Below are 27,578 nucleotides of genomic sequence, written 5' to 3'. Positions count from 1 at the left end.
TGAGATGAAACCATCTTTTAGAAGTGATTTACTGTTGCATAGTTTTAAAAACAAGGTTTTATTAGTAAACTCAAAAGTGTTCATTTATTCCCATTTCTCCTCAGATAACTTCAAGTGATGTACGAAAAGGTTTGGAGTTCATTTTTGTGGAAAGACTTTAAATTGGTGTTAGAACCACTAAACATCTTCAAATGGTACTATGAGGAAAAAAAGAAAAACATTTTTCTAAATATTCAACTATAACTGCTGTTTTCTGACTAAAATAACCATCTAACCACTTGTTTCTAAGGCACTGCCTATTCCAGCACTTTCAAGTAGCTGTGATATTACGTGTTGTCATCACAGTCCATCAGCTATCCACCCTTGACCTTGTGCATTTGGTCTACAGTTTCTACAAAAATGTTACAAATTTTGTTTTCTAAACAATTTGTTGATTAAGTGATCAACAACCTGAAGAAAATATCAATTTTTAATTGACAAAGACTTTATATCTTAGTGATTTTAGTTTTGTTTCTCTTTATTTGGCAACATTTTCATCTGAATTGTATAGATATATGATTTTCTAGTGAGTGTATGTTAGGAACAAAAGACAAAATAGTATCAACACATTATAAATATTTAGCTTACTAAATATTTGTAATTATTTTTACATCCATTTATTTCTAGCTTGTTCTCTAGCACTTCAGTGTTTGAAAGTTTCATCCTAAAATATATACTACAGGAAAGTTGCAGTTCATTTTCATGCATGGATCATTACATTTTTCACTTGTAAACATAGGTTTTTATGAAAATTAAACATTCCCCTATTTTTCTTTAAATTTTATACAAAGCACTTTAATGATAGATGCAACCTTATTTTTCAGTTCCTATTTTTTTAAAGACCACACATTTACTAATGTTAATATGAAGGTAATAAATAGCTTACTGATATTTTATGGATGCAGACAATCCATGCACAACCACTTCTTATGATACTAGTTTATTTCCTTAAATATTGCTATAAAAGGAAGATGCGGGTGTAAGCCCTGATTTTTTTTCTCCCAAGAAAAATCTTAAAGGACCACTTTAGATAATATTTGATTCCTACTGTAAAATTTAGAAAATGATGAATTCTTGTCCATTTTTGTAATCAAGATTTTAGGAAAAACAGAAGTACATCTATCTTTATGAAATTTTGGGCAGGTTTTTGTGTATCAATATTTTGTACTTTTTAGGGAATATTTTATTTTTTAGTTATTTGTGTCAAATTATAATTATAAAAGGTACAGCAGAACATATACCATGTTTTTATATAGGTTCACACCTGTACTTAGGAGGGACCCTGTCCATCTATATACTTTTTGTATAAAATTTTAAAATGTTAAAGATCCACAAGGTCTTAATAAAATGATTCTATAGCTAGAAAAACATTTACCTTCCCAGTGCTTTGCACTAAAATATACTGTGAAAGGAAACTAGAAAGACTGTAACTATTGCTGGAAATGTTCTATATTGAATGTACATGCTCTTGTTGGAAAAATGTACTATATGTGATGGAAATAAACCAGACTCGAAGTTATTTCAGCTAAATGTGCTTCAGCAAAGGTGCATTGGTTGAAACTTAAATGTTTTATTATCAAATTTAAACTTATTCAGTGACTATGAGCAGCTACACTTGAATTATATTCTGATAGTTTTATTTCTAAGAAATAGAGTAATAATTTCTCTTTAATTTAAAAACAGATTTACTTTCCCACATATTGAAAATTTGTACTTATAGATCTAACTTTAATAACTAATAGTATAATATATTTAGGGAACTAAATGTGTAGGTGGTATTTCATTTATAAGCCATCTTCATTAGTTGCACATTATTAAACCTATATGTTTGACTTTTGCAAGGTGTTATCTTTTATGCATTCCTACACACAACACACATTCCAAAGATATTTTCCAGATAAATGCTGATAACCCCTGAAAAGATACGAGGATTCCTAAAAAGCTAGGGGTTGCTCTTTGCAGCATCCTCTCATTTGTATGCCAGCCTTTCCCTCTCTGCTTGCTTGCTAAATACTATAGAGAAGAAAGAAAAATTGATGTCGGAGGAGGGGAGCCCATTGCTGGAATTCTCTTACTCTTCCCACCTGTTTCTACAGGACCATTCACAGTGTGTCTCCTCCATGGTAATTCTGGGGCCACAGAATAGGAATCTAGAGGAGGAAATAAATGAGAGTTCCAGGGCTGTCAAAAGATTTCATCTGGGTCATGTAGGAAAAATAGCACTGTGTCAGTACTTGCCTAAATTAGAGAGATTGGAAACATTTTATCATAATAGCTGAATTAATGGATAATGGCATATATAAGAGAAGCTGAACTAGGACCAGTTTAGAAAGGTAGAACAAACAAGTGACCAGAAAGTATTGTTCTTCTTATTCCTTTCTGGTCTTCATCCTTCCTGATTTGACTTGAGCTCTGTCATTTCAGGGGCTCAGGCTTAAGGCTCTTGAGAAGAGGCCTAAGAAGTTTGTGCCAGAAGCTTTTCTGCATGTAGGCTACATAAACACATATTTAGGTGATTTCGTATTGTTATAGTGAGGATTAAAGCACACAAAGAGCCATCAGAAACTGCTTGTTTTATATAAGACCTATCTGGCTATAAGTTATATCTACCTTTGCTGCTATTTGATCAATTAAGAGTTTTCCTATGGAATTCAACTTTCCTTCCTTCCTAAAGATGCCTTCCATTCCTAAGTGTGGTGGGAGAGGAGAAACAACAGGTGTAGGTTGCTCTTCAACTTTATAAGTTTGAATAGTGCGAATGAGAGCTGAAGTATAGCTGACATTGGGCAGGTGTTCATTAGACATGCCTTGAATACACAACAACAATTTTTTTTTTTTGGTTTATGTCTCCATTCCCTCCCCCTCCCCTTTACTCTTTAAGAAGAAAACCTTTGGAGAGTGTACACATTACCCATTCTTAGGTTTTAGTTTTTTGTCTAGTTTTGTATATATGAATTAAGTTTTTGGTTGACACAGGTTGCTTTAGTTGTTGAAATGTACCTTCAGATTTTTTAGGAATATATTTATTATATTACTTTATGGTCAATAAATAGTCTGTTCTACTCAGTTTGCATTAAAGAGCCTATGGATGCAGTAGTGGGGAGTTAATGATTTTGCTATGGCATTTGGCTGTGGGTATAGAAAGAGGAGTTTCCCTGTAGGTGTTATGGTAAATACATGTGGAGATAGGTAGAAGTGATTATCATTCCCTGTTGTGAAGTTGCAAAAGATCTCTTCAAATAGCATGACTTCTGAAAATGAGGTAGAGATGCTTCAAAAATTTTGGAAATTATGTTTCCAGGTTTCCTGCAGTGACCCATTGAAGTATTCTAGATCCTTAGTTTGGAGTTGGAGAAGTTATTTTTCTAATGGAATCCATAGATTATCAGGATTATGATTTAGCCATGGCTTTCAGTTGATCTGAAGCCAAGCTCTAAGATATGTGCAGCAGGAAGGATATTGGCTGTGCTGTTAGACAAATCCTTCTGTATTCTGTGCTATCCTTTCATCTCTCTTTGACTTTAAGAGCTAAAGGGATCCTTGGTATTGAAAAGGAATAAGGATCAGCAATTTCAGGAATAGCTGTTCTGTGGTTTTTGAGGCATTAAACACATGGTAGAATGCAGATTAAAAACATGTCTCACTTAAAACCTACAATTATTTTGGCTTTTCTAACTTTCCAAATTCATTTCTCTTCTCCTAAATTGTTTCTATACCCTATTCCTCTGAGCTTCCAGCTTCTACCTTGCCTTTTTTTCTTCTAGTTTAATAGAAATCATTAGTACCAAGATAGCTAAAGTGTTTTTTGGAAGGGTAAGAGTATGGAAAATGCAGCTCATTTCCTCCTGAATCTTCATTGCTCCACACCAAATTTGGGAGGCTTATTATTTTCAAGCCTCTTCCTCTACATATTTTCACCACTACAACACCACAAACAAAAAGGGACCTAGCATACCATAGGTGCATCTGTTTGAGAAAATGCCCAAAGTTGGAGGTTTTGGTGTTTGCGTCCACTCAGCAGAATTAATTTGCTTGATTGTGTATTTTTGATGTCAGGGACTCTCTTGATAATTTTGTACGGTGCCTAGCACATTTTCATGTATACCAAGACACTTCAAATAAATATTTGATAATGGTATTAAGGCAAGTAAGCCTTTTCCATCTCTAAATTGTACACCATGTATTTTGAGACTTCAAGTCTTAACATTTTATCTTCTCAATATTGATGGATTTCACTTGTTTTTAGGAAATTTCACCAGTGTTGTGTTTATAAAAAAGAAAGATAATTCTTAGTAATAGCTAATAATAATGAACATTTATGGCATGCTTGTTATATGCCAAGCACTCTGCTAAATCTTTTCATGCATAATGTCCCTAATCCTACCAACAACTCTATGAAGTAAAACCTATTCTTTCATTATCCCTATTTTATGGAACAGAAAATAGAAACTTAGAGAAGTTCAGTGATTTACTTAGGTTCACATAGCTGGTAAGAAACTTACACTAGTCATCTAATTGGAGGCGTGTAAATGCATATGTACCCATAGATACAAATGTTATGTTATGCTCTTTTTTTGAGTTGCAAGCACAGAATTTTACTTGGTAGCTTGTAAGGAGAGTTTTATTAGAAGACTTTATTTGGGGAAATATGGGAGATATGAGTGACCAGGCCTTATAGGATTCCAAGAGTAATTGTACAACTCAGCTTCACCATTCAGATTTCAACTAGGTAGGTGTTACAAAATGAGAAAAAAAAAAATCAGTGCAATGCTAGTGTCTGGATGTTGCCCTCTGAGCAGCAGAAGTATTGCTTCTCTGCTGCTATTAGCCCTTTTCAGACTCTGCTTTATTTTGTTTTAAACAAATTACCTCACTCTGTATCTTCTCAATATGGTCTTACCTGCCTCGTTCCACCCTCTGCTCTGTGTCCTTCAGCTACTTTCCCCTTCCGTACAGCTTGAGTTCAATCTTCTGTAAGAGGAAATCTAATTAGTCCAGTTAGATTCATTGCCTGTTGGGCTAATCTCTCATGTCAGTCCCCTTCATAGTTTGCTGGCCAGTCTGTAGATTGGCTGCTCTTGGGACAGTTGCTCTCTCTTGGTCCTGTCATTTGTGATCATAGTGGCAGAGTCAGTGGCATAAAACATGGCCCTGGGCCCCATAGAAGGAATCTTTTGGTGGAAATCTTTTAAAAGACCATAGTCCTAAAATGTGATGAGCTTTCCAGTATACATGTTTTTCTTTCTTTTGAAAGGTGACAGAATGAAAGGCAAGTTGTGATCTTGACTGTTAGGTCAATGCAGCATCAGCAGTCCTTCCCATACTGAGAAAATGTGGAAAATAGTGTTTTGATCAGTATCTGCAGTTCCTTTTCTAAACTGCCTGATGACATTTCCTTCTATGGGTTTGTAGATTCATAGACAGCCTGAAGTTTTCCCTCAGAAAGAGCCATTACATTTTTTGTAGCAGCATATTAGGCCACCACATCAGTTGCTGCTGTTTTCCAGACATCCACAATTATGCTGCATAGTTTGAGTTGGTGATTTAGTGAATCCTCAAAGTATTGTTTCTGCTTTTCTGTTTGTGCTTTCCACATTTGGGCTTACTGTGCAATGGCTGCTTTATATCCTGTCATTCATTCCTTCAATGACAGACACTATCGAGCATCCATCATGTGCCTAGCATCATTCCATTCTTTTGGGGAAACAATCATACAGTGGTTAAAGCACGGATTTTTTAAGAGTCAAGAAGACCTGAATTCAAGTCCTGGCTTCTTTGCTTACTAGCTCTGTAGTGTGGGCAAGTTACCAAATCTTTCTAAGCTTCAATTTTCCTGTCTGTAAAATGATTATGTTAGAAACTACCTTATAGGTAGGTTTATTGTGGGAATTTATAAAAGCTTAATGATGTGTATAGTGTACTTAGCACAATACCTGGCTCAGGGAAGAGCTCAGTAAATATTATTACTGTCGTAGTGATCACTGAACTTGTATCGGTTTCTTTCTGAAATAGTTTCTAGCACTTAGCTTCTGGTTATCTTGCTTTGCCATTTGATGTTCGTTGCCTTCTTGTTGGCAATAATCCAACCGTTAAATGAAAAGTCAAATGTAACATCTGTGATAAAGCCAAGATACACAGAAGTTTATTAAGTTAGAGCACTTCATTATTTTATGGGCCTTTATGCTGGAGTTTGGTGCCATTTTTGGTGGCACCTTTTTGTTATGTTCACGAATTTGCTGACCTTTTATGATATTATTTTGTTTCTTCATGATTAATGTCTTATTGAACAATATGTAGTTTTGAATAGCAAAACTCAGGACAGTTTTGTTTTGGTAAACATTAGGCTGTGGGTACAGGAATGTATTTTGAGTTTACAAGGAAGAATTGTCTTTTCTTTGTATTACCAATGCCTCATAGTGTACCTAGCACACAACAGTTGCTAAGAGAATGATGAAGAAAGAAGGAAGGCAGGAACAACACTTCAGTTATCTTCAGGCTTATCATTAGTCAACAGTCTGTCTTGGCTTTTACTTCTTTTCCCATTACATGATCTAATCTGTATAGCTTCTCTACATATGAGATTCCTCTTCATTTCTGGTTACTTATGGTTTCTGTTGCCTGCCTTCATTGTGTGAACCTTCTAGCTTCTGCCATTGCTACTAAGTAATAGTGACAGGTTCAAACTCATGGTAGTGCTACATTGACTGTATTAGTATTAGCCCATATATAATTGCATGCTATATGGGTGTGCATTTAGTGATTTTTCTTGATAATTCTTAATACTTACCTTTTTAAATTCATACTTAATCTAATTCCATGAAATGCAGCTTGCCTTCCACTTCATGTTCCACTTCCAGATCCAAACAAAGCATGCCCACAATTGTTGATTGATTGTGCTTTCTCTCATTTACATAATCTTAAGAAGTGGAGTTGATTGGTTATCATTTCATTTATCCTTGCCCGCTTCAAACTTTTCACACTGTTCTTAAGCCTTCAACCCCATCTTTGCTTCCTTTATAAAAGTCAGATCTTGCTTATATCATGACAAAAAGTAGAGGATGTTTGTTTATGCTCTTTTCACATCAGGACTATTTTTTATCTTCTGTCTCTTCTTTGGAGGAAGAGCTGTTTTTCTGTTCCAAGTCCAGCACTTCCACCCTTGCCTGTCTACTTCACTGGACTTTCTTCCAACAACTCCTCCTCTTTACCCCTCTCCAGCTTCTGTCTCCCTGTCCACTAGCTCCTCTTCCTCAACCTACAAACATGCTCAAATTCCTTTCAGTCAAAAAATAAACTTCTCTTCTATACTACCTTGAACCTAGTTACTGCCATCTAGTCTGTCAAACTTCCATGTGCTCTCATACTACCCTGTTTTAGTACTGATTCTGTCACATTGTAATTGTTTATTTCCTTGTTTTCCTTCTATATCAGACTGTAAGCTTCTGAGAAATCTGTCTCTTGATCATGGTTGATTCACCGAAGCCCAGGCTAGTTCCTAGTGCATCGTAGGCATTCAGTAAATATTTTTTGAATGAATGAACGAATGAATGAACAATGTTAGAGCCATGCCTATGCCATTCACTTTGTAAACCACCTGTAATTTTTTTCTACCCCTACATTTCGGTTGAAAGTTCACTTGAAGGTCACCACATAAATGTGAAATCTAGTGGCTTCTCTCCTTACATCATGCTTGACCTCTGCAACCATTAGTGCTTACAAATTTACCTTTTCCACACATTCATGGTCACGTATAGCTGGGTCATTTTGGGCCAGTCTCAGTATTGCATTCAAAAGAAGCAGACAAGCCCCAAACCTTTGGAAAGTAATGAACTTCTGTAATATATTAGTGAAATCTTCTAATGAGATAGAAATATACAATTACATAAAGCCCAGCAAACTTCAAATAAGTTCTTTTTACCCACCTTCCCATATCCTTACACAGCTTGGCACCTTCAATCTCTCTTTTGTAACAGTTCACCCAAAACTTGTACACTTTTGGACAAAAACCCCTTGTCCTTTGTCCCCTTTTTTCATCTTCTATGTTTATTTTCTTCCAAGAATAGATTATTCTTTCCAGTTTAAATCACTTTAGCCTCTTTTGGCTCCTTCCAACCAAGTTCTTTCCTAAACCAGTTATCTTACTCAGTATTTTAGAAGTCCAGGAGCATTGTCTTGATTTCATTTGGTTTGCCCTTACCAACTTCCTTTGCATCATTTTATTTAATCTTAGTGCCTCACATCAGTGAGTATTCCCTGACCTCCTGGGTGTCTCCCTTCTGTGTCTCTGTGGTGCCCCGTTTATAACTCTCTGGAAATAATCTATTTCTATCTCTTCTCTAGGCTATACATTTCTTAAGGGTAGGGGTCCTGTCTTTCTTTTATACCCCCGTATCTAGCATAGTACCTGGAACATGGTGGGTGTTGATAAATGTTTATTGGACTGATGCTTCTGTGAAATTTGATACTTTCTCTTTTGCCACTGGCTTTTGTTTTGTTACTAGGTCTTCAAATATGGATTAAGGTTTCCTTAATGTCTTTTTTTCTTTTTATATACTCTTAGTGATTCCTCTATTCCTGAGGTATCACTTATCACTTCTATAAAGATGACTCCAGGTCCGTTTTCTAGTCTGGCTGTTCTCCTTATTATAAGACCATTTGTTTTCAAAGTTGCATGTCAGACATCTCCACATGAATGTGTCACCGGTATCTTAAATGCAACAAAAAACTCAGTAATCCAAACTTATCTTCCTTTTAAAATTTCTTCCTATGTGCTCCATGTCTCAGTTGTTCTAACCCCTACCCTTCCGGTTACCTATGCTAGTTGGAATCCTGGCAAATGCCTTAACTTCTTTCTTTTATACTCTCCCTAATCTGTGATCAATGCCTATCCATCCTGACTCTGAATGTTTTTCACGTTTGCTTCCCCTTCCCATCTCCACTTTTAGTAGTTTTGTTATCACTTACCTTCACTATTGCAGTAGTCTCTTAACTGACCTCTTCTCTAATCTGTCTTCTGTGCTGTTGTTAGAAATATCTTCCTAAAACACAGATCTGTTGTTACTGTATGTTCATCACTTGACTAATTTACTTATCTTTCAGGTCTCTGCCAAATGTCACTTCTAAATAAAGATAAAGTATGTCTGTCTTCTTTGTTGTTTGTTTCATGTTCCTTTCCTACTGTCATCTAATACTGTTTGTAATTATGTTTATATTTGTGCATTGATTTGTTTAATGTCTTTCTTCCCACTGGAGAGATTTATGTAAGGGACTGGGGAGAGTTATGTAGACCCTGGGCCTAGCACAATGCTCGGTAACACTTAAAACATATCTGTTGAATGAGTGGATGGATAATAGCAAAGTACAGGCAGTGCAGGCAAACAGATACCAAGTAGCAAAGGCAGGGAAATTACAGGGTCCTAGACTCTTACTACATTCTCACAGACCTTAATCTGTAGTTTAAAATAGTAATGGGCTTCTCTCTTTTGCTTTTTGCATTTATTTCCCTAAGGATGAGAGTGAACAACTTACTACCCCACACTGACACTTCAGTGAGGGCACTGTGGAACCTTTCTAATCAGAAGATGGGACCAGGCTTGACGATGATTCAATCAAAACAGTTTTAGTGTCACACTTGTCTCATGGAGGCTATTTGTATTTCTGAGGAAATTCCAATCAAATAACAGCTTACTAGATTTTTTTCCTGGTCTAAATATTATTTTTGGGCATTTTCCACAAAAAGCTTTTTGGGAAAGTTGGTTCTTACACTGGGGCTTGGAATAATTGTATCTCTATGCTTGGCCTTGGAATAATTCTGTCTGTGTTGGAATTGTGCACACGTTGAGGCCTGAGGCCTCATCTTATATAGGGCCTTCACTATGTAGCTTCTCATATATTCAGCATCTTAGGAGAGAATCATATTCAACATAGTTTCGCTTTAAGCTTTTTACTTGGTATCAGCAGTTTTGCCTTAAGTTCTAAAGCTTAATAATGAAACTCTGTTGAATGAGAACCTTTCCAAAAGATATACTTTTCTACATAAGCTGAGTTTATTCATCCAGAGTCATCAAGAATAGATTATATTTAGAACATATGGAATGAATAGAATGAATAAGTATTAGTGAATTCATCTTTATTGGACTTTTAAATTTCTTTACATATAATTCCATTCACCCATTTATTCAGTCATCTACACTTGAGCAACTACTTTATGCCAAGGACTGTACTAAACATTTAGGATCTGAAGAAAAATATGACTTGATTACTCTCAAGAATTTTATAAGTCTAGGCTTTTTTCATGTCTGAGGCCAGATTGATTTTTCTTTTCCTTTTTTTCACTCAGGATGAAGTACATAGTGGTGTAATCCTAGTTGACTGCAGCCTCGAACTCCTGGGCTCAGGTGATTCTCCTTCCTCAGCTTCTTGAGTAGCTGGGATACAAGCCTGTACCACCACACCTTGCTAATTTTTATTATTTATTTTCTGTAGAGATGAGGTCTCTCTATGTTGCTCAGGCTGGTGTCGAATCCTGGCCTCAAGCAATCCTCCTGACTTGGCTTCACAAAGCGATGGGATTACAGGCATGCACCACCACACCTGGCCTTAGAGTGATTTTTCTTAAGTGCAAATTCGTGCTCTTTTTTCTAAGGCCTCAGCTTGGAATGTCCTCTTGTATTACCCACTTCTCTTCTTTCAGGACTCATCTCTTAGGAACCTTCCCTGTCTCTCCAAGGCAGCTGAGTACCCTTTGGTATACTCATCCTACCCTCTCCCTCTCCTGTTGTGGCAGTTAGTACCATGTTTTGTAACTACCTGTTTATTTGGGTCTCCCCAACTAGACTGAAAAAGGCGCTTGAAGGCAGGGCTGTGTCCTTGTGTCCTGAGTGCTGAGCACAGTACTGAGTACACAGTTTGTGACCTATAGAATTTGTGGAGGGAATGCATTCTGGATGGAGGCTGTTGGTTAAGTGACCTGCAAAACTGCTCCAGTATCATGCCAGGGTCAGTCTTCTTTGCTCATTATTGATGAGAAGCAACACTAACTTATGTCTTTATTCCTAACTTAATTGTACTCCAAGTACACATTTGCATGCTTCATTACATGCCTGTAGTGATATCAGTGACACTGATAAAGTATTTTTTCATATTTTAGTTCTCATGTTTTTGACTCTTTATTTTAACTTTGTTGTTGATTGAATTGAATATTTGAGTTGCTGTTAGTATAAATAAAGTTTCCATCTTGGATGACTTACCATGTTAACAAAAAAAAATCACAAGCAATATTATGTGCTAGTGATACCTTGTGATTTCAAATGTATTTTGTTCCAGCAAAGAACCAGTTTGGGTCTCTTTGGAGAAGGGCATACATCTGAGTTGACCTCAACTTTTCTGTAGGGGAGATTATTGAATCTCCTATAAAGGATTATATGTAAATATATAAATTAACATTTGTCTGTTTTACAAAACAGAGTGTCTGAAACAAGAATACATAAAATGTTATTTTCAATATACTAGAGTAGAAGAGTTTGGTATTTAAAGGAGTTCTGTACTTTGGTAAAGCCAAAATTCCTTTGATTACACTAGTGGTTGGTTATTTAATCAGGATGTGAATTCAAATTGCCTACAAAATTTTGAAAAAATGCAGATGTCTGGCTGACTCCACATCTATCAGATTGCAATTTCTAGTGGTAGTGTCCAAGCTCCTATATATTTTGTACCAACTACCTGGGTAATTTGATGGGTTTTCAGAACTACTCAACTATATAAACCAAAGAACCTCAAACCTTAACATATATATGATCATGTGGGACCTTGTTAAAATGCAGATTCTGAGTCAGGAGCTCTGGGTGTGACCTGAGATTTTCCAGTTCCAGCGAGCTCCGTGTGATGTCCGTGCTGATGGTGTGTGATCCACACTTTGAACAATAAGGCTATAAATAATAACCATCTACATTTTAAAAGATTTCCTTTTTTTTTTTTCATGTAAGTGTGGTGTATCTGTTCCTACTCTTGCTTATTCTATAAGAGAAGTGTAATGGGCTTTAGATCCAGTCTAAAATAGTTTTGTTTTGGATATTGTCTTCCATTAAAGTTTCAGTACACAGAGGATGAAACTTTGTCCTTTGTTTTTTCCAATGACCATCAGATAAATGATAAACATGAATCTAAAAGTAATTTCTCATTTCCGATCCTCCTGTCAGCTATGGTCCTCTGAGGTCAAATAAAAGACAAGTAGAGGAAGTAAGTCATCTGTTCAGAGACTGTGTTGCCTCTTAAAAATAACACTCAACTCTGAAGATTACACGATTAATTTTCATTATGATATTGTTAGGACTAGGTGTGTTTATTGTTTTTAAGGCATTGACTGACAATTTTGTTTTTGAATAAGTTCTATTTTAAAAATAACTTTAATTTCTTTACTTAAAAATATTTTGCTTTCAGGTCCTCTTTCTTAGAATTTTAATTTGGTATGTTGCATACAGAGGTGGAAATAGTGTTATAGCTTTTAAATAACTAAATTAACTTTGTTGGTAAGAATTAAAAATAACCTAAACCTTACTGGCTTGATCATAGGAAGCTGAAGGGATGCTGGGGCTATGATACGTGACAGGAGATTTACTGACGTGACTGTAGTTGATTTGGGGGCTGTGGGGTGGTGACAGCTAGATTTGTTTACATGCTACTGATGTGTAGATGGTGTCCTAGGTATGCAGGCAAACAGGTATTTGCTAGGTTGAATTAACCCAAATTCCTTTTAGTCTCTTGAGTAATGCAAGCCTTTGTATTACGTGTTAATTAAAGAGTTTATTACTTGTAAGACTAGTTGTGTTTGAAATGAGGTGTTTGCCTTTTAAAGGTTGAAGATTTCAACTTAGCACACTTTATTGAATAGAAGATGAAAGAAATTATTTAAAAATACGATTGGGGACAGATTAGTAATAATAAGCAAATTAAATTAAACAATTTTTTTTGGCAGAGCTTGTTCAGTATCAAAAGTTAAAGCATTCCATGAGTATTCTTCAGATTTCACTGTCTTACATTGACTTATTTCATTCAGTCAGTAAACAAGTAAGCTCCTGCTTCGTGCGAGGCACTGAGTCAGGTACAGAGATAAGCAATGCAGTTCCTCTTCAAGTATGATGGAAGAGGAATACATTATAAGGACACAGAAGTGGAATATTAAGGCACACTGAGGAGTTAGGAAAGACTTATAATTCCTAAATTTATTCTTGAGTTTTGAAAGAGATAGGCAGAAAAAGTTTCCATGTAGGTACAGAGACATGAAATCACATGTAGATTAAGGGAAGGAGTATGAGACAGGGAAATGGCCAAATCAAGAAGGCTTTTATGTACCAAGTAAATAGTTTGAACTATATTTCAAAATTAGGAGTACCGTTGAAAGATTATAAACAGGGACATATAATAGCACCAAGGGGACTGAATTGGAGTGGAGATGGGGATGTGGGATTGTGAGAGGGAAATCAATTAAGAGGCTATTTCAGAAGTCTGAGTAAGAGTGATAGGACATAAATTCAGGTTTTGGCAATGAGACTACAGAAAAGGATACAGGTGAAATAATTATTTCAGAAATGAAATTTTCCAGGCAGTGGAGACGAAGAAAGAATCTACTATGATTCAGTTTCAGGCATTCTAGTTGAGCAGGTGGGTGGCACCATTCTTCAAGGCAAAGAATACGGGAGGAAGAAGAACACTTTTCCAGGGGGAAATGCTGAATTAAATTTTAGATATGTTGAGTTTGAGGTGGTAGAGGGATATCTAATTGGAGATGCTTAATAGGAGTAGAATATACAGGTTAGAGGTCAGGAGAGAAATTGCCCAGGGGCTAGAGATTTAGAAGTCATTAGTGTTCATGTAGTTGTTGAAGCCATAGACTTTGAAGGGATTACCAGGAAGAATAAATAGAATCAATGTATTATACTACTACATGGATTCTTTTCATTTATTATGTAATTTATGATAATACCTACCTATTTCAGTTTTTCATTTGGGAGCAGGTATTTGGCTAGCTCTGATTCTGTCTCTATCTCTCTCTCTATTACCCCCACCCCCATATAAAATATGTAATATAACATGTATTTGATTTTACTCCGAGAAGTACTGAAGAATTAAATTGTAATAGTATTAGGCAATATGAATTAATTTATGTGTTGTATTCAGAGAGGTTTTAAGATAAAATCTGTAAGACCTATTTTAAAAGATTATTTCTTGAAAAAGGAAAAATCTTATTTTAAAAAATAAAGCAATTTATTAGTGTTCTTGGACCAAATAAGATTTATTTGTTGAGTCCCATAGCTTTGATCTGTCCAGGAATTTTCATGATTTACTCCCCATGCCTCTGATCTAGGCAGGTACTATGTCTGTGTGCCTAATCTAGTCAAGGAAACTAGGAGAAAGCCATCTGGCTGATAAGATCATGATAGAATTTGACATAATCCCTATGAGAAACTTAAGTAATTTAGTATCCATAGCCAGAGTCTAAGGGAATAAAGGTACTATTAAAGGTTGAACAGATGACTTAAATGTATTAATTATACTTTGTAAAGCTGCACTTTTTGGACTGGTGAATATTTAATGAAATGTAGATCCTGCGTTGTCATCCTGTGGCCCTCATTGGTTTTTCCCTTTTCCACCTCCTTTCTGGAGGAAGAACCTAACGATAAAACTGTTTCTGATCTTGCCATCTAGAAAACACTAGTATAAAGTGGAAATTTGTGTCTCCTTAAAAGTGAAATGAAGCAGCCTATTTACCACCACGTACCCCCAGGCCAGTGGGTACTTATGAGGGTATGCAAGATGACTTTTCAGAAATCAGCCCTGCTTGGGATCGAAACCATTGATTTAATAAAGAAAGCATAGGTCTGTATACCACTCAAGATGCCATTGGTCTGTATCCAACTTTTTTGGCATTAACTTTTAAAATATGCCTTTAAAGGAAAGAATTCCCAGGAGACTTTGTCAAGTTTCAATATAGTAAATTTTATGGCTGAGTTATAACTCCTAAAAACTGAAGTCAATAGTAGAAACGACAGACCTGAATTAGAAGAGGATAGCTATAATAAAACAATTTTTTTATTCCCTTATGATCTAGAGTAAAACACACACACACACACACACATTTTTAAGTTTTTTGTTTTAATGCTTTGAAAATGGTTTCTCTTTCTTGTTATTTATACTTTAATCAATGATGGGTATTAGCATTAAAGCCTAATATCCACATCAAATAATACAAGGCACACTGCTGTAACACACAATTATATTAACCATAAACTTTTACCTGTTTCCAGTCTCTCTTTTTTTGTTTAAACATCATTTTTTTTTCCTGGCAAGCCTCTATATTCTCATTCACACCCCAGTAAATCACTAAGAGATTATTGATGAAGTTATGTGTATTTGGGTGTTTGAAGGATTGTAACAAAAATCAAAAGTAGAATAGAATTTTAGAATATATGCTTTCTGCATTGAGGACTTCATTTGCTTTATAGCCTTCTTTATATTTGTTGATATTCTTTCTTGCCCTATGCCAACATTTTAGAAATACATTTTTAGAAATTTCTTACAAGATTTATCAGTATGCTACCAATAACAAACACTCTCTCTCTCTCTCACACACACATACACACACACACACAGACACAACTTTTTATCCATGTAATAACAAATATCTTGAATTTATAGTGTGTATTTTGCCAGAAGTTAAGTGGTTATACATCATTGCTTTAGCTTTACAAAATCACTAGATCAGTGACAGATTGTTCTTTTGGTTTATTTTGTTTCGACATTTTTTCATATAGTTAAAACCCACAGCACTCAATTTCATCACCCAGGCCCAATTCACAAACTTAATCAATGGCAAAGTAAAACTGGCACCTCTTGATTTCCTGGTTTATGTTTTTTGGGTGGAGCTGATTCCTGAGTATGAAAATTGTGTTAGGAAATAATATTAGGTACCTGCAAGAAAATACTGGAAGATGGTTACCAAACATCCTGTGTAAGTGTGATTTTCTCATACCTCAGGGCCCTGCCTATTAAAAAGTTGGATCTAGATGTATGTTGATCTTGCCTAGTCAGCCAGTTTTGATATATTACTAGCATGTCATCATTCCTATGTAGTATTCTATAAAGAAAATTTGGCAACCCAACATTTGAAAAATAATTTTTAGTATTTTTAGCCAAGTTACTATTTAGAATAAAACTATGTCTAAAACTAAATTCATCACCCTGTTATCTACGATTACTGCTCCCATCCTACTAGAACTGACTCTCCTTGCTTGAATTCTTCATTTTATCCATGCTACCACCACCACTTTGCTTATTACGTAGACTTCAAAGTCTTATTTCTTCTATGAATCTGTTCTTGACAGTTCCAACTCATGGAGACCTCTTCTGATAAACTCACATTTACCTTACCATTTATTTTTCACTTCTATCTTTTGTGTTATTATTGCATTATTAATTACATTGCCCCCCCATGATTAGACTAAGCCCTTTGAGACCCAAGGCTAGCAGTTTTACCCTGCAGCATGTAGAATTATGAAAGAATGGATCACCAGGCCTGTCCCCATTCTCCCTGTCCTGTAAGGTATCAATAAGTTTTGATTTCTTTTTTGTAGTGTCTTCTTCATGTCCTATTTTTCCTGGTCTAAGCTTTCTATTGCTCTACTCTTGGCCTTCTCTGGTTCTTTTAGTATCTTCTGTTTATAAAGATTATGGATGATTTTTAGAAGATTCTTGGGATAATTTTTTGGAGATATATGGGTGATTTTCAGCTTTTTCCTATCTCAGTTTCAATTTTGAAACTCTACCACAAAAATTCTACCTCTTTATACTTACATTTAATATTTACTCAATAATTGAAATGTTTTGAGAGTGTGTATCTCAGAAGCAATAGTTTGGATATGTCAAAAAGGTGGGTTAATCACACTTTTACTTTCAATACAGAATAAAAAGACAGAAGAGTAAGTCATTGCAAATTAAGGCTAATAGTTATTTTATTTCACCACCTGATATTTTGTATATACCTTCGATTGAGCCATAATTCTGTTGAGTTGTACATGGAGAATCTAGAGATTTAGTATTTTAAAATGGAGAAAATTGAGGTAAGTGATTGCACAAGGTCAAATGTGTAGCTGATGAAGAAGTCAGGAATAGAAGCCAGCTATCTCTTAAAGATTATTTTAATATGTAATAACATGTTTTTAAAAAGTACAAAAAGGTATACTGTGAAAGGTAAGTTTTTTGCCTACCCCATCTCTCAGTTCTTCCATTACCTTCCCCAGAGGCAAGAAGTTACCAATTTCTTGGACTTTCAAGGGCTATTTCATGTATGTGCAATCAAGGAAATGTATACATTGTCCTTCACACAGATGGTAGCATATTATGCATACCTTTCTGCACCTTGCCTTTTTTTACTTAACAATGTCTGAAAATTGTAGAGCCCGGGATTTTTTTGTTCCTTGGTCCATGAACTTTCCATTTTGCTATACTGCCTATTATTATTAAACAACTGTTTTTTGTTAATATGAATGGACAGAGTATTAAATTATTATTTATTTCTAGCATATTGAATACCTCACGTGCAACGTGATGTAGTATTTCACATTTCTTTCAGGAAGAGAGGGTCACTGATTTATGATAAATGTTGGAAGTTAGAAAATAATAAGGGAAATTTATAAATAGCTGTTATTGCTGGTTACCAAAAATAGCTAATTGTATATTTACTTTTCCATTTGAGAAAGAATTGGCAGATGAAGTTTTCAGGGAAATCATTTACCTTCAAACTTGTGTAAAAATTTGTACTGTGTGTACAAACAGTTTATCTCAAGGCCAGTGAGAAGCAATGATGTTAAAATGTCAAACCACAAATGTTTCATTTTCTAAATTTTAAAATCTCCAACCTCAAATGCATATCACAGAAATAGTTTTTCATTTGTTTCTCAAAACAGCTTGTAACTATATATTTTTATCTTGATATGATTCATGATCATCTATATAAAAATACACCATTAATTTTGATCATTCTGGGTTATTTTTTTGGCCAGCTTATCTATCAGTGCAATTATTGCTTTAATTTTCAGAGAAAAATAGAGCCTGTCAGAACCGTTTGATTTTAGATCTTATGGACCAAATTGTGTCACAAAAGACAAATCCATTAAAAAATGTGTCCCATGCCAAATGTCCATGATAATATTCATAGAGGTTGAGTACTTATATTTGAACTTCATGTTAGATAATTAGTCAGTAATTCTGCTTTCTTCCTAAAGATGGCAGTCCTTCACAATGTATTATTTACTTGGTAATTCTGTCTGAAAATACTATTAGACTCCAACCATTGTTGACTGGAAAAAAAGTTAATCAGACTAAAAGTATATTTTCATAACACCATCATCATAGTTAAAATTCAGTAGTTGAACAAGTAAGATCATATTCTTGATGTTCATAGCTTTAGCACAGCTTTTACGTGTGTTATCCTCAACCCTGAACACAGGGTCCTAAGGGTTCTTATTGCATTCTGACTTTGGAATTCTTGATATAAGATAATGAACAAAAAGTCTTGTCAAGAATTGTGATTAAGTCATGTTAGGATCCTGCCATATTTATAAGTTTCTCTCCTATGGAGATGATGTCAGAAAACAAAAACTGGCCAACAAAACATCCCAAAAGGAAACAACACCCCTAAGTAATGATGTATTGCATATATTTGTGGACATCTGAAATATTTTTATATTTATTCTTTGGTAAAAGTTTATATGTCCAAGTTCTACTTGAACTTTTTCTTTTTGCTTAGGTGACTGATTCTTTTAATAAGCAAAATAAGTACTTATCGGTGCCATTGGGAAAAAAAACCACTTTGGCCTTATCTGCTGTAAAAACTAAGCTCACAAGTTAGTGCTCTAGAGCATGGAAAGACACTATATTTTGTTCCTCCTTTTCTCATCATTTCCATTTCTAATTAAAATGGTTATTGTATGTGTGTGTGTGTGTGTGTGTGTGTGTGTGTGTGTGTGTGTGTGTAATCGTGGGATTTTGCTGTTTAAAGAAGGTGGACAGCAGGACAGAGGGCAGGCTGGCCTCCCTGCCAGGCCTCACAGGAACTTTGATGTGGCCACTGCTTTCTAAGGCTGACCCTGATTATTGGTTCATCCAGAGAGGTAACTAGGTATTAGAAGACTGCATCCCTTTAACCGGCTTCATAGTAGTGTATAAATACCACAATTCAGTTCTTTAATTTGTGATGGGAAGTGTCAGGCACAATCGTTTCTCATGTTTATGGTTCAGTGCATTTTCTCCCAATAGGCAAATCTACATGGAAAATAAATTACAATCAGAAGGTTGCTTGGTGAGCATTGAATCAGCTCTCAGCAACCAGTGTCAGTAAGCTCTGGTAGTGCAACACACTCATCTTCCCCATAGGAATGCAACTGCCACTCAGACCAGATATTGTTCAATATGCAGAGCATCCTTTCTACTAGACCAGGCTGCAGATGCATGGCCAGCTTTGGCTTTCTTCATTTCTTTTCTTACAGAGATATTATAGACTTTCTCTTTTGATACTTTTTTTCTATTAGAATTTAATGCAGTTGAGCTGATTAATGTATGTAAAACACTTAGCCCAATTCCTGGTATACAGTAAGTACATGATAACTATTATTATGAATAAGCATAACTGGTTTTGAGTCCAAGTCATCTTGTTACTTGTAATATCAAAGACAGTCTTTTGGGCCATGTTTATAGATGAGTGTGTTCCATCTTTTACATTTTGAGTTATTTTCATCCTTTAATTCTTTTCATTTAATTCTTCAATTTTATTTATCCTTAATGTTGAATCCATGAGCTAATTAGGACAATGCCTTTGACTGTATGTGATCTTGCTATTGTTTTAACTTTAAGATTTTTATTCTTTTAAATTTCAGTTTCTTGCTCTGAAATACCCCATTCTCCACATTTCCCCCACCTGTCATGTGAATCTGTTGGAAGAGATGATCTTGAAGTTGCTGCTCAGTTCCAGAATACATTTGATTTTACATCTTATTTGAGTATATGATGTCAGTTGTAGCCATTTCCATCTAACTGTGCTTGCCTTCATTTTAAGCTCTGCTTAAATTCTTTCTCATAGAGTGTGAAGTTATTTTGAAAATGGTAGCAACATCTGAATCCTTAGGAGGATGGCCATGGCACTGGGAGGTTGTGATTGAAAAGTCCACGGGTAAATGTAGGATTTCAGCAGTCAGCAGTGACACTACAGACCTGACAGATACACAACTGACAAATCAAAACATTTGTGTGAAAATGAGTACAGAAAGGAATGATTCAGATGAGTTAGTTGGTCACCCCAGCAAAAATAATCATTGTCAGTCTTCTCTCCATCCATCTGGGAAGTGAGTTATTCTTTTAAGAGTTGCAAAGAAGATTCAGGAAAACAGGAAAAATTACCACAGCTCTTTCTGGTGCTTGTAAAAATACATAATATGGTGCATTTTTAAAGGTGGTGGTCTCAGAACCACATTTTGAGAACTGTCAAAGATAGGAACCATTGTCAGAGTTCAGAAGAGAGATCACTTCAGGCTGCAGTACTCAGGGAAAACTTAATGAAAGAGACTGGCTTTGGTCTAGGTCTTGAGAGATGAACAGGATTTGAATAGATGAGAGCAGGGAGAAAACATTTCTCGATGGGTGAAATGCCAAGAACAAAAGTACAGAGGTGGGAAACAATAGTGTAAGGGGAGTGCGGAATCAAATAGTTTGACTCAAAGGTTCTTAAATGTGGTCCATGAAAGAAAATTAAGGCCCTACTTCTGTCAAATGACATCACTCACTTCAGACTTGGAAGAAATGGGCAGCTCTGCATATTTCTCTTCAGCATGCAAATGAATGAAACTGTTGATGCCTCTCAGTGCATCCAGCTTCACATTTTCATGTGCTTGCTGATGTCATCAAAGGAGAACTCCATTTAAGAACACCTTTTGGAAACTGGAAAGACTGTCAACATCTTCAAAATATTCGTTCTTAATAAATATTCAAATGGAAGAAGAAAAATTGCACTCTGGGGGCAGCTGGTGCACCTGTGATGTCAGGAACACAGCATGGTTTTCCTGCTTGATGAGGAAAGGATTGCTGCATGTCATTGTGCCTCGGTGCTTTCCATATCAGCAGCTGTTACCACCTTTCCAAAAGGTGTTGCCAAGAAACAGGAGCAGGGTAAGATGTTTTTCTCTAACCAGACAGAAATCTGCTGACTTTCCAGAAGTCTAATTGAACTTGAAGGCAGAGGAAATAATGTGACTTGAATCTAACTTGAAAGTCTTGGAGGAATTTGGTGTTACAGTGTGCAGGTCACCTTAACCTGGCAAATTCCATTCTATGCAATTCTGCTTTCGTTCTATTAAATACGTACCTTTGTGAGTCAAGGATTTCAGCACTTGTTGCCATAGGGAAAAAGTTGTAATGGGTTATCAAAGATGAAGTATATGTTGCTATGTCAAAAGCCAAAGCACAGTTTCAACTCATTTAAACTAGATCTCATTGAGATGTACTACTGAACAGTCAGAATTTTCTAAATTTTTTTTCCAGGAAACAGTCATTTTTCTTTCAAAAGAGAACGGAGGCATAATCCTTTATAAATATTGCTTATGTTCAGGAAATCAGCTTCCAGTGCAGTGAAACGAAGTAAATGGTGTATGCACTTCTGCGCATGTTTCTGGAGGAGGAAGTCCATATCTTTAGTCAGAATCTCTATTGATTTAGCTATTGTGGAGGCAGTGGGTTGCTCTGGATAAATCTGAGCAAAGGAATGAGAGGAAATCAGCTCATTTGAAGAATATGGGATGCGAAGCTTTGACACGACAATGGCGAGTAATTTAGGGATTCAGGTTATCCCCCGCATCTGAGTAATCTGAAGGTAATTTTCTAGCTAGAGCTTCTCAAAGGTAGGAACCTTGTGTTATCTTTTTTGTTCATACTGTCTGAGCACAGTGCAGGAGACATAATAGGGACTCCAAAAATGTTGAGTTAAACTGAAATCACTGTATGGATAGTGAAAGCTGGACTGTAGCACCAATAATAAATGCTCTTCTGTCTTATTTGTATTTAACATTGTTTGGTTACATCATTTAGGGAATACTAAGGTTTTTGAGAGAAAATGTTTTATTAAAAGCTCCTATAACCTTCATTTTATTCAGGAGCAGTTGGTTAACACAAACTTTTGGCCTTAAGAGGATTTGTTCTCTTTGGACATTTTATTTATTTCTGATAATTTTTACCAAAAGTATGCTTCCAGACACAATAATTGTATCCAGTACCTTCAGGGTGAAGGAAACTTACAGGATAGTGTGATTACTTATGTCATCTGTTTAAGCAACAAAGCAACATTCCAATAAACATCTAATCTTGGATTTGCTCATCGTTAGATAAAATCAGCCTGACAACTCTGAGCTCACTTCAGCTTAAAATATATCTGAAACTTACAGTGGATCTTCTATCAATCTAATAACAAAGCCCTGGAACCCCTCTCCTGTGTTATATTATTATAATTTTATTATCACTTTTATGCATGTTCCTGGAACGAGGCTTAGCAAAACAGACTCCCTAGGTATTAACTTAAAATTTTAAATTAATTTATGATTGGGAGACCAGGATGTTAAGCTTAGATTCTAGTTCATTGTCATATTTTAGTTTTGATCCCATTCAATTATTTCAAACTAAAGAGAGATTCATTGAATTACTCTAAAACATTGGTATGATCTAAAACATTTGTCCCACATTTTTCTGTTTTTAGCAAACTGTGTGTTCCCAAGTCTGGAAATTACAAATCAAATTACATTTCTTGTTTCTCAAAAGCCCAGAATTTTTTTTCTAAAGTGGAAATTATTACTAGAGTTAAATAAGATATAATGTCACAAAAGACAGTAGCTTTGATTAACTGCAAAGTGTTTAAGCAATAAACTTCTGTAATACTGTAATTTACACAGAACTTTTGAGGAAGATAAACTACTTTTGTGGACTCTATTCATTTTAAAAAATCTTTTGATGCCCACCACTTTGCTACACAATAGAAAAGAAAGATTTTCATAAGTTTGAATTGAGATAAATATAGAATGGGTACATAAGAATGGAGTAAAATTCCTTGTATTATATTTTTTACTATAAAACAAACTTGTATGAAATTTGGGAAACATAAGTTAAAAAAGGGTTACCTGCAGCTTTATCACCTGGAGATAACTGCTTAACATTTTGATGTGTTTCTGTCCATTATTACATACGTGATGTGTCGTGTGTACACACATGTACACATAAGTATACACTCACACATGGTACAAATGGGGATGAAACTGATTTTTTTCATTGCATATAGTATCAATTCTTTTCCATATCATTACGTATTATTTCACAGCATTATTTTAATAGCAGTTTAGTATTCGCTGTAAGAAAAAGACTATAACCAATACCTTATTGTTGGGTATAGGACACTCCCATTTTTTTTTTTTTTGCCATTTTTTCTGGCATTTTTTTTCTATTATAGATACTGCACTGAACTCCCTGTATGAAAAGTTTGTAGGTATTCATAATTATTCCTTAAGGGAAAATTCTCAAGCTAGACTTTCTGGGTCAAAGAGTATTCAGACATTTAAGGGTTTTGATACATTTTCCTAAATTGCCACCAAGTTGTTGCATGAGACCTGAATTGGATCTGTTTTCCTATGACCACCGCAGTTTTCTCTCGTGGCACCCTGTTGGGCGAAAGTGGCACCGCACTGCCCGTGGGTCTGCAGCTCTTGCGGGGCTGAGAGGCGTCGGCGCTCTTTCCTTGGTTTCTAACCCGCATATCTTTGTCTTTCCTCCCTGGGGACCGCTGCCACCCGTACGGGCCGAAGCCTCTCGAAGCCGTCGTCCCGCAGCGCCGCCGCCCTGCGCCCGGCCGCCCCCGGGAGCCGCTGCCTGCCCGCGGGCGCCGTCACCACGCGTCAGGCCGCTGCCAGCTGCCGCGCCAAGCTCCGCGGCGGCGCCGCCCGAGAGCGCCAGCACGCTGCCCGGGGCCTGGGGAAGCCCGCGGCTCCGTGAGCGCCGCCGCCTGGCCGCCGGCGGGACCTCGCCCTCGCTCCGCACCGCCGTACCTCAGGCGCCTCGCCGCGGCCGTCTCCACGGGCCGACCAGTCCGCAGACCCCTGAGTCCTCTGCCTCGCCTCAAACCCCTTTCACCCCTTGCCCTCGCCGTCCCTGGTTTGAGCCAGAATTCTCCCGCGAAGTCCTCTAGAGCACCACGTGCCTTAGGGACAGGCTGGGGGCGGCCTCCGTGCGAGTCGTGGTTGTTCGCAGAGCAGCACGTCCTCTGCCTGCCAAAATCCCGGCTTCTTTGAGAATCTTGTCACTGGACAATACCATCCTTTTCCTTTCAGCCTGTAATTTATAGATTTCCTATTCCAAGTGAGTTTTGTCATAATTAGTTCTTCAAAGACTAGCTCCTAGTTGAACCTTCACCTCAAATCCTGGCATCGACAAACTAGTTTCCCCCCGCCCACTTCCCCACCCCCCCGCCACAACCCCAAATATTGCCATCTGCCAGAAGATTGTTTTAATAACTGTCCAAATCCTCAGTGACTGTGGGGTGCTTGACACAACTTGGAGTTGTGTTATGCACAACTGTGGTTGAACTTGAACTCCAACATCCAGTCCCCTCATTCCTGTAACTTCATCTCCAGTAATTATTTCTCCCCTTCAGAATCAGTCCTTGCTACCACAGTTCTAGACCATGTCGTCATTAGAATCCGCATCCTCTCTACAGTCTTGTCTGTGGTGACCATGGCCTCTCAGATCTCCTGCTCCAGGGAGAGGAAGTGACTGACAGGTCCCCCTGCCTTCCCAAGGCATCCACTGCTGGGTTTGCACTGAAGCCATGCTTCTCTGGCACTACTCCCAGTCAGTGAGCGGGCACAGCACGGGGTGTTGGTGGTGGCACGTTCATGGAAGATGTAGGACTCCTCTGATGAGCAAGTTTGGCTTGGAAACACCTGAGCCGGCTGGTTGAAACTTTCTGAGAACTATGCTGCATGCAGCCTGAGGCTCTTGGGCCCAGTTCCCCTCTCCTTTCACAGGTGTCAGACCTGTATTATGATATGAAGTCTCCCTTCCCCTCTCCTGCTTCCTTCTGTTTATCCTTCACAGGAGTTCCCTTAATAAAACTCTTGCACATTGAACCCTGTCTTGGTGTCTGCTTCTAAGAGGACCTGAACTAGCACATCATCAGACATTCCATGCTCTGATCACCATCTTCCTATCCTAGATTCCTTGCTCACTGACAGCTAATTCGTTGCTTCATTTTTTTCCCACTGTTTATCAGCCCCTGTCTTGCGTTCTCGTCCTTGCTTAGTCTAGATTCTGTGATCCATTATCATGATCATTCTCCTTGAAATGCATTGCTTTCAGCACTCTTGAACCGCAATTTCTTAATTTTCCTGACAAAATCCCAACTGTGGATAAATCTTACCATCTGTCTTCCATGGGCCTTACTGGGACAACTGAACATTTTCTTTGAGAAAAGCACACAATTCAGCCAATTCATTTTTACTTCCAATCCATTAACTCAAACCTCAAGTTGGTGCTGTTGTTCCTACTGTAGTCTCAGTTCTCCACATCTGAGACTACTCTTCATACCTTTTCATCTCCTCAAAATGTTCCGATCTTTTCCTCCCTGTTTACTTCACATTTGCCTGAGAAAACAGAATTTACTACATACAGACTTTCTCATCTTGTCACCACAAGATCCTCCAACCCAGTTATCTTGGTAACCTTCCTTTTTGTGATAATAGAGGAAGCTTCACAGATTAGCTCCTCCTCTCATGCCCCGAATCCCAGCCCCCTTGCCTTTTCAAGGACTTCCTCCTTAGGTTTTCCCCTTTCTCTCTTTTGCAACATCAATCCTGCCTCCTCTCAATGGATTATTCCCTGCACACATGCTCCAGTGTCTTTCATCTTAACCACACCTTCCCTCGTGCACGTCTTCTCCATCTGTGAACCATTTCTCAGCTCTCCTTTAGAACCAAACTTTTTAATGGAGTTGTCTATTCTTTCCTACCAGGATATTGTGACACCAGTCCCACCTGGTCTCTCTGCTACCACTCTTAACCACTCCAATACATTTTTGATAGAGTGGTAGCAACAACCTTTCTCACAGATTGAATTAAGCAAATTGTTGCTTTTAGGATAAAATCTAAACCCCTTTACCATGGCTCACATAGCCTTGCACAATCTGACCCTTACCTATCCTTCCACCCCCGTCTATGCTCCTCTCTTTATTGCCCACTCGAATGCAGCCACACTGCTTTTTCCAATATGCCAAGATATTTTCTGCACCTCAGGGGCCTAGGAAATGCTGTTGTCTCTGTTTAAGCTGCTTTTCACAGCCACCCTCTCTCCCACCACAACCGTATCCTTTAGATAACTGATTAAATATAACATCTTGAGAAAGTTGTTATATTTCTGCATGGAGCACTCTATTGAAAGTAGACCCTCCCTTTCTGTCCTCCCATTTGCTGTATCAGTCCTTTGTTTCCTTCATCACTCTAATCCTGTATCTCAACTTGTAGTGTTATTTATTTGTTTATTTACCTTTGGGGGGGGGGTCTATTTCCCATACTAGAATGTATAAGGGAAGAGACCATGTTTGGATGTCTAGATTCTTCAACATTGTATTCTCCGCCTGTAGCACAATATTTGACACATATTAGGTGCACAATAAATATCTGTTGAAGGAATGAATGAACATATTTGATATTTTTTTCTGTTGAGGGTTCGCTTTTCATTGATTTGTAAGAACCTTTTATATATTGAAACCACTAACCATTTGTTTGTTCTGCATGCTGCAGACATTTTGCTCTTTGTCAGATATCTATCAATTTAATCCATGATGTCTTTGATAAACAGAAATGTTGCATTTTTTATTTAGATAAATCAGTCTTTCATGATTTCTGCTTTTGGTGTTATGTTTAAAAAGGTCTTCTCTTTCCCAGTGTTATATAAATATCTGTCTATTTTTTATTTCATTTTTTCAGATTTGAATTTTTACTCCAAATGGAATTTATTTTTGATATAGCTGTGATTAAGGGTCTAAATATTTATTTAGTTGTGGTATCATCATTTATTGAACACTCACTTTTCTACTGTTTTAAAAATTCCACATTTATCAAATACTAAATTCCTACACACACTTGGAGCGGTTTCTGAATTTGTTGTTTGTTTAATTTTTTTATATCCTCTATTCCTTAACCATGCTGTTTTAATTATTGCCATTTTATCATTTGCTTTACTGTGTGTTAAGTTTCTCAGTTAATGGGGGTAAATGTTACTCTTCTTTTAAAAATATTTTTGGCTATATTTTTTCATGTATTCTCGCAGATAAGCTTCAGTTATGTTTTGGTCATGTTCCAAAAGAAATTCTATTGCCATTTTGTTCGGAATTGCTTTAACAATATAGACTAATTTGGGTAGAATTACCAACTTTGTAATATTAAATTTCTTATTCAGGAAATTGT

General features: G+C 36.8%; 1 protein-coding gene across 5 annotated transcripts in view; it reads left to right on the top strand.

Moving 5' to 3' along the window:
* Positions 1-25,244, top strand: part of ZNF800 (zinc finger protein 800) — a 46,256-nt gene extending 21,012 nt beyond the window's left edge. For 2 of the 5 annotated variants that reach the window (XM_055392210.2, XM_019031752.4), the window contains one exon: positions 23,925-25,244. In XM_055392210.2, the coding sequence (XP_055248185.1) occupies positions 23,925-24,111 (187 nt within the window). In that variant the 3' untranslated portion in view covers positions 24,112-25,244. Of the gene's footprint in view, positions 1-104; positions 1,570-10,378; positions 11,188-23,924 lie in introns of those variants that run through there. The other 3 variants (XM_055392212.2, XM_019031754.4, XM_055392211.2) reach the window with 2 other exon arrangements.
* The last annotated feature ends 2,334 nt before the right edge of the window (positions 25,245-27,578 follow it).

Source organism: Gorilla gorilla, chromosome 6, assembly GCF_029281585.2.
Source record: "Gorilla gorilla gorilla isolate KB3781 chromosome 6, NHGRI_mGorGor1-v2.1_pri, whole genome shotgun sequence".
Classification (NCBI taxonomy): Eukaryota; Metazoa; Chordata; class Mammalia; order Primates; family Hominidae; genus Gorilla; species Gorilla gorilla.
Note: the sequence above shows the minus strand (reverse complement) of the source record. Positions and strands in the feature narration are given on the sequence as shown.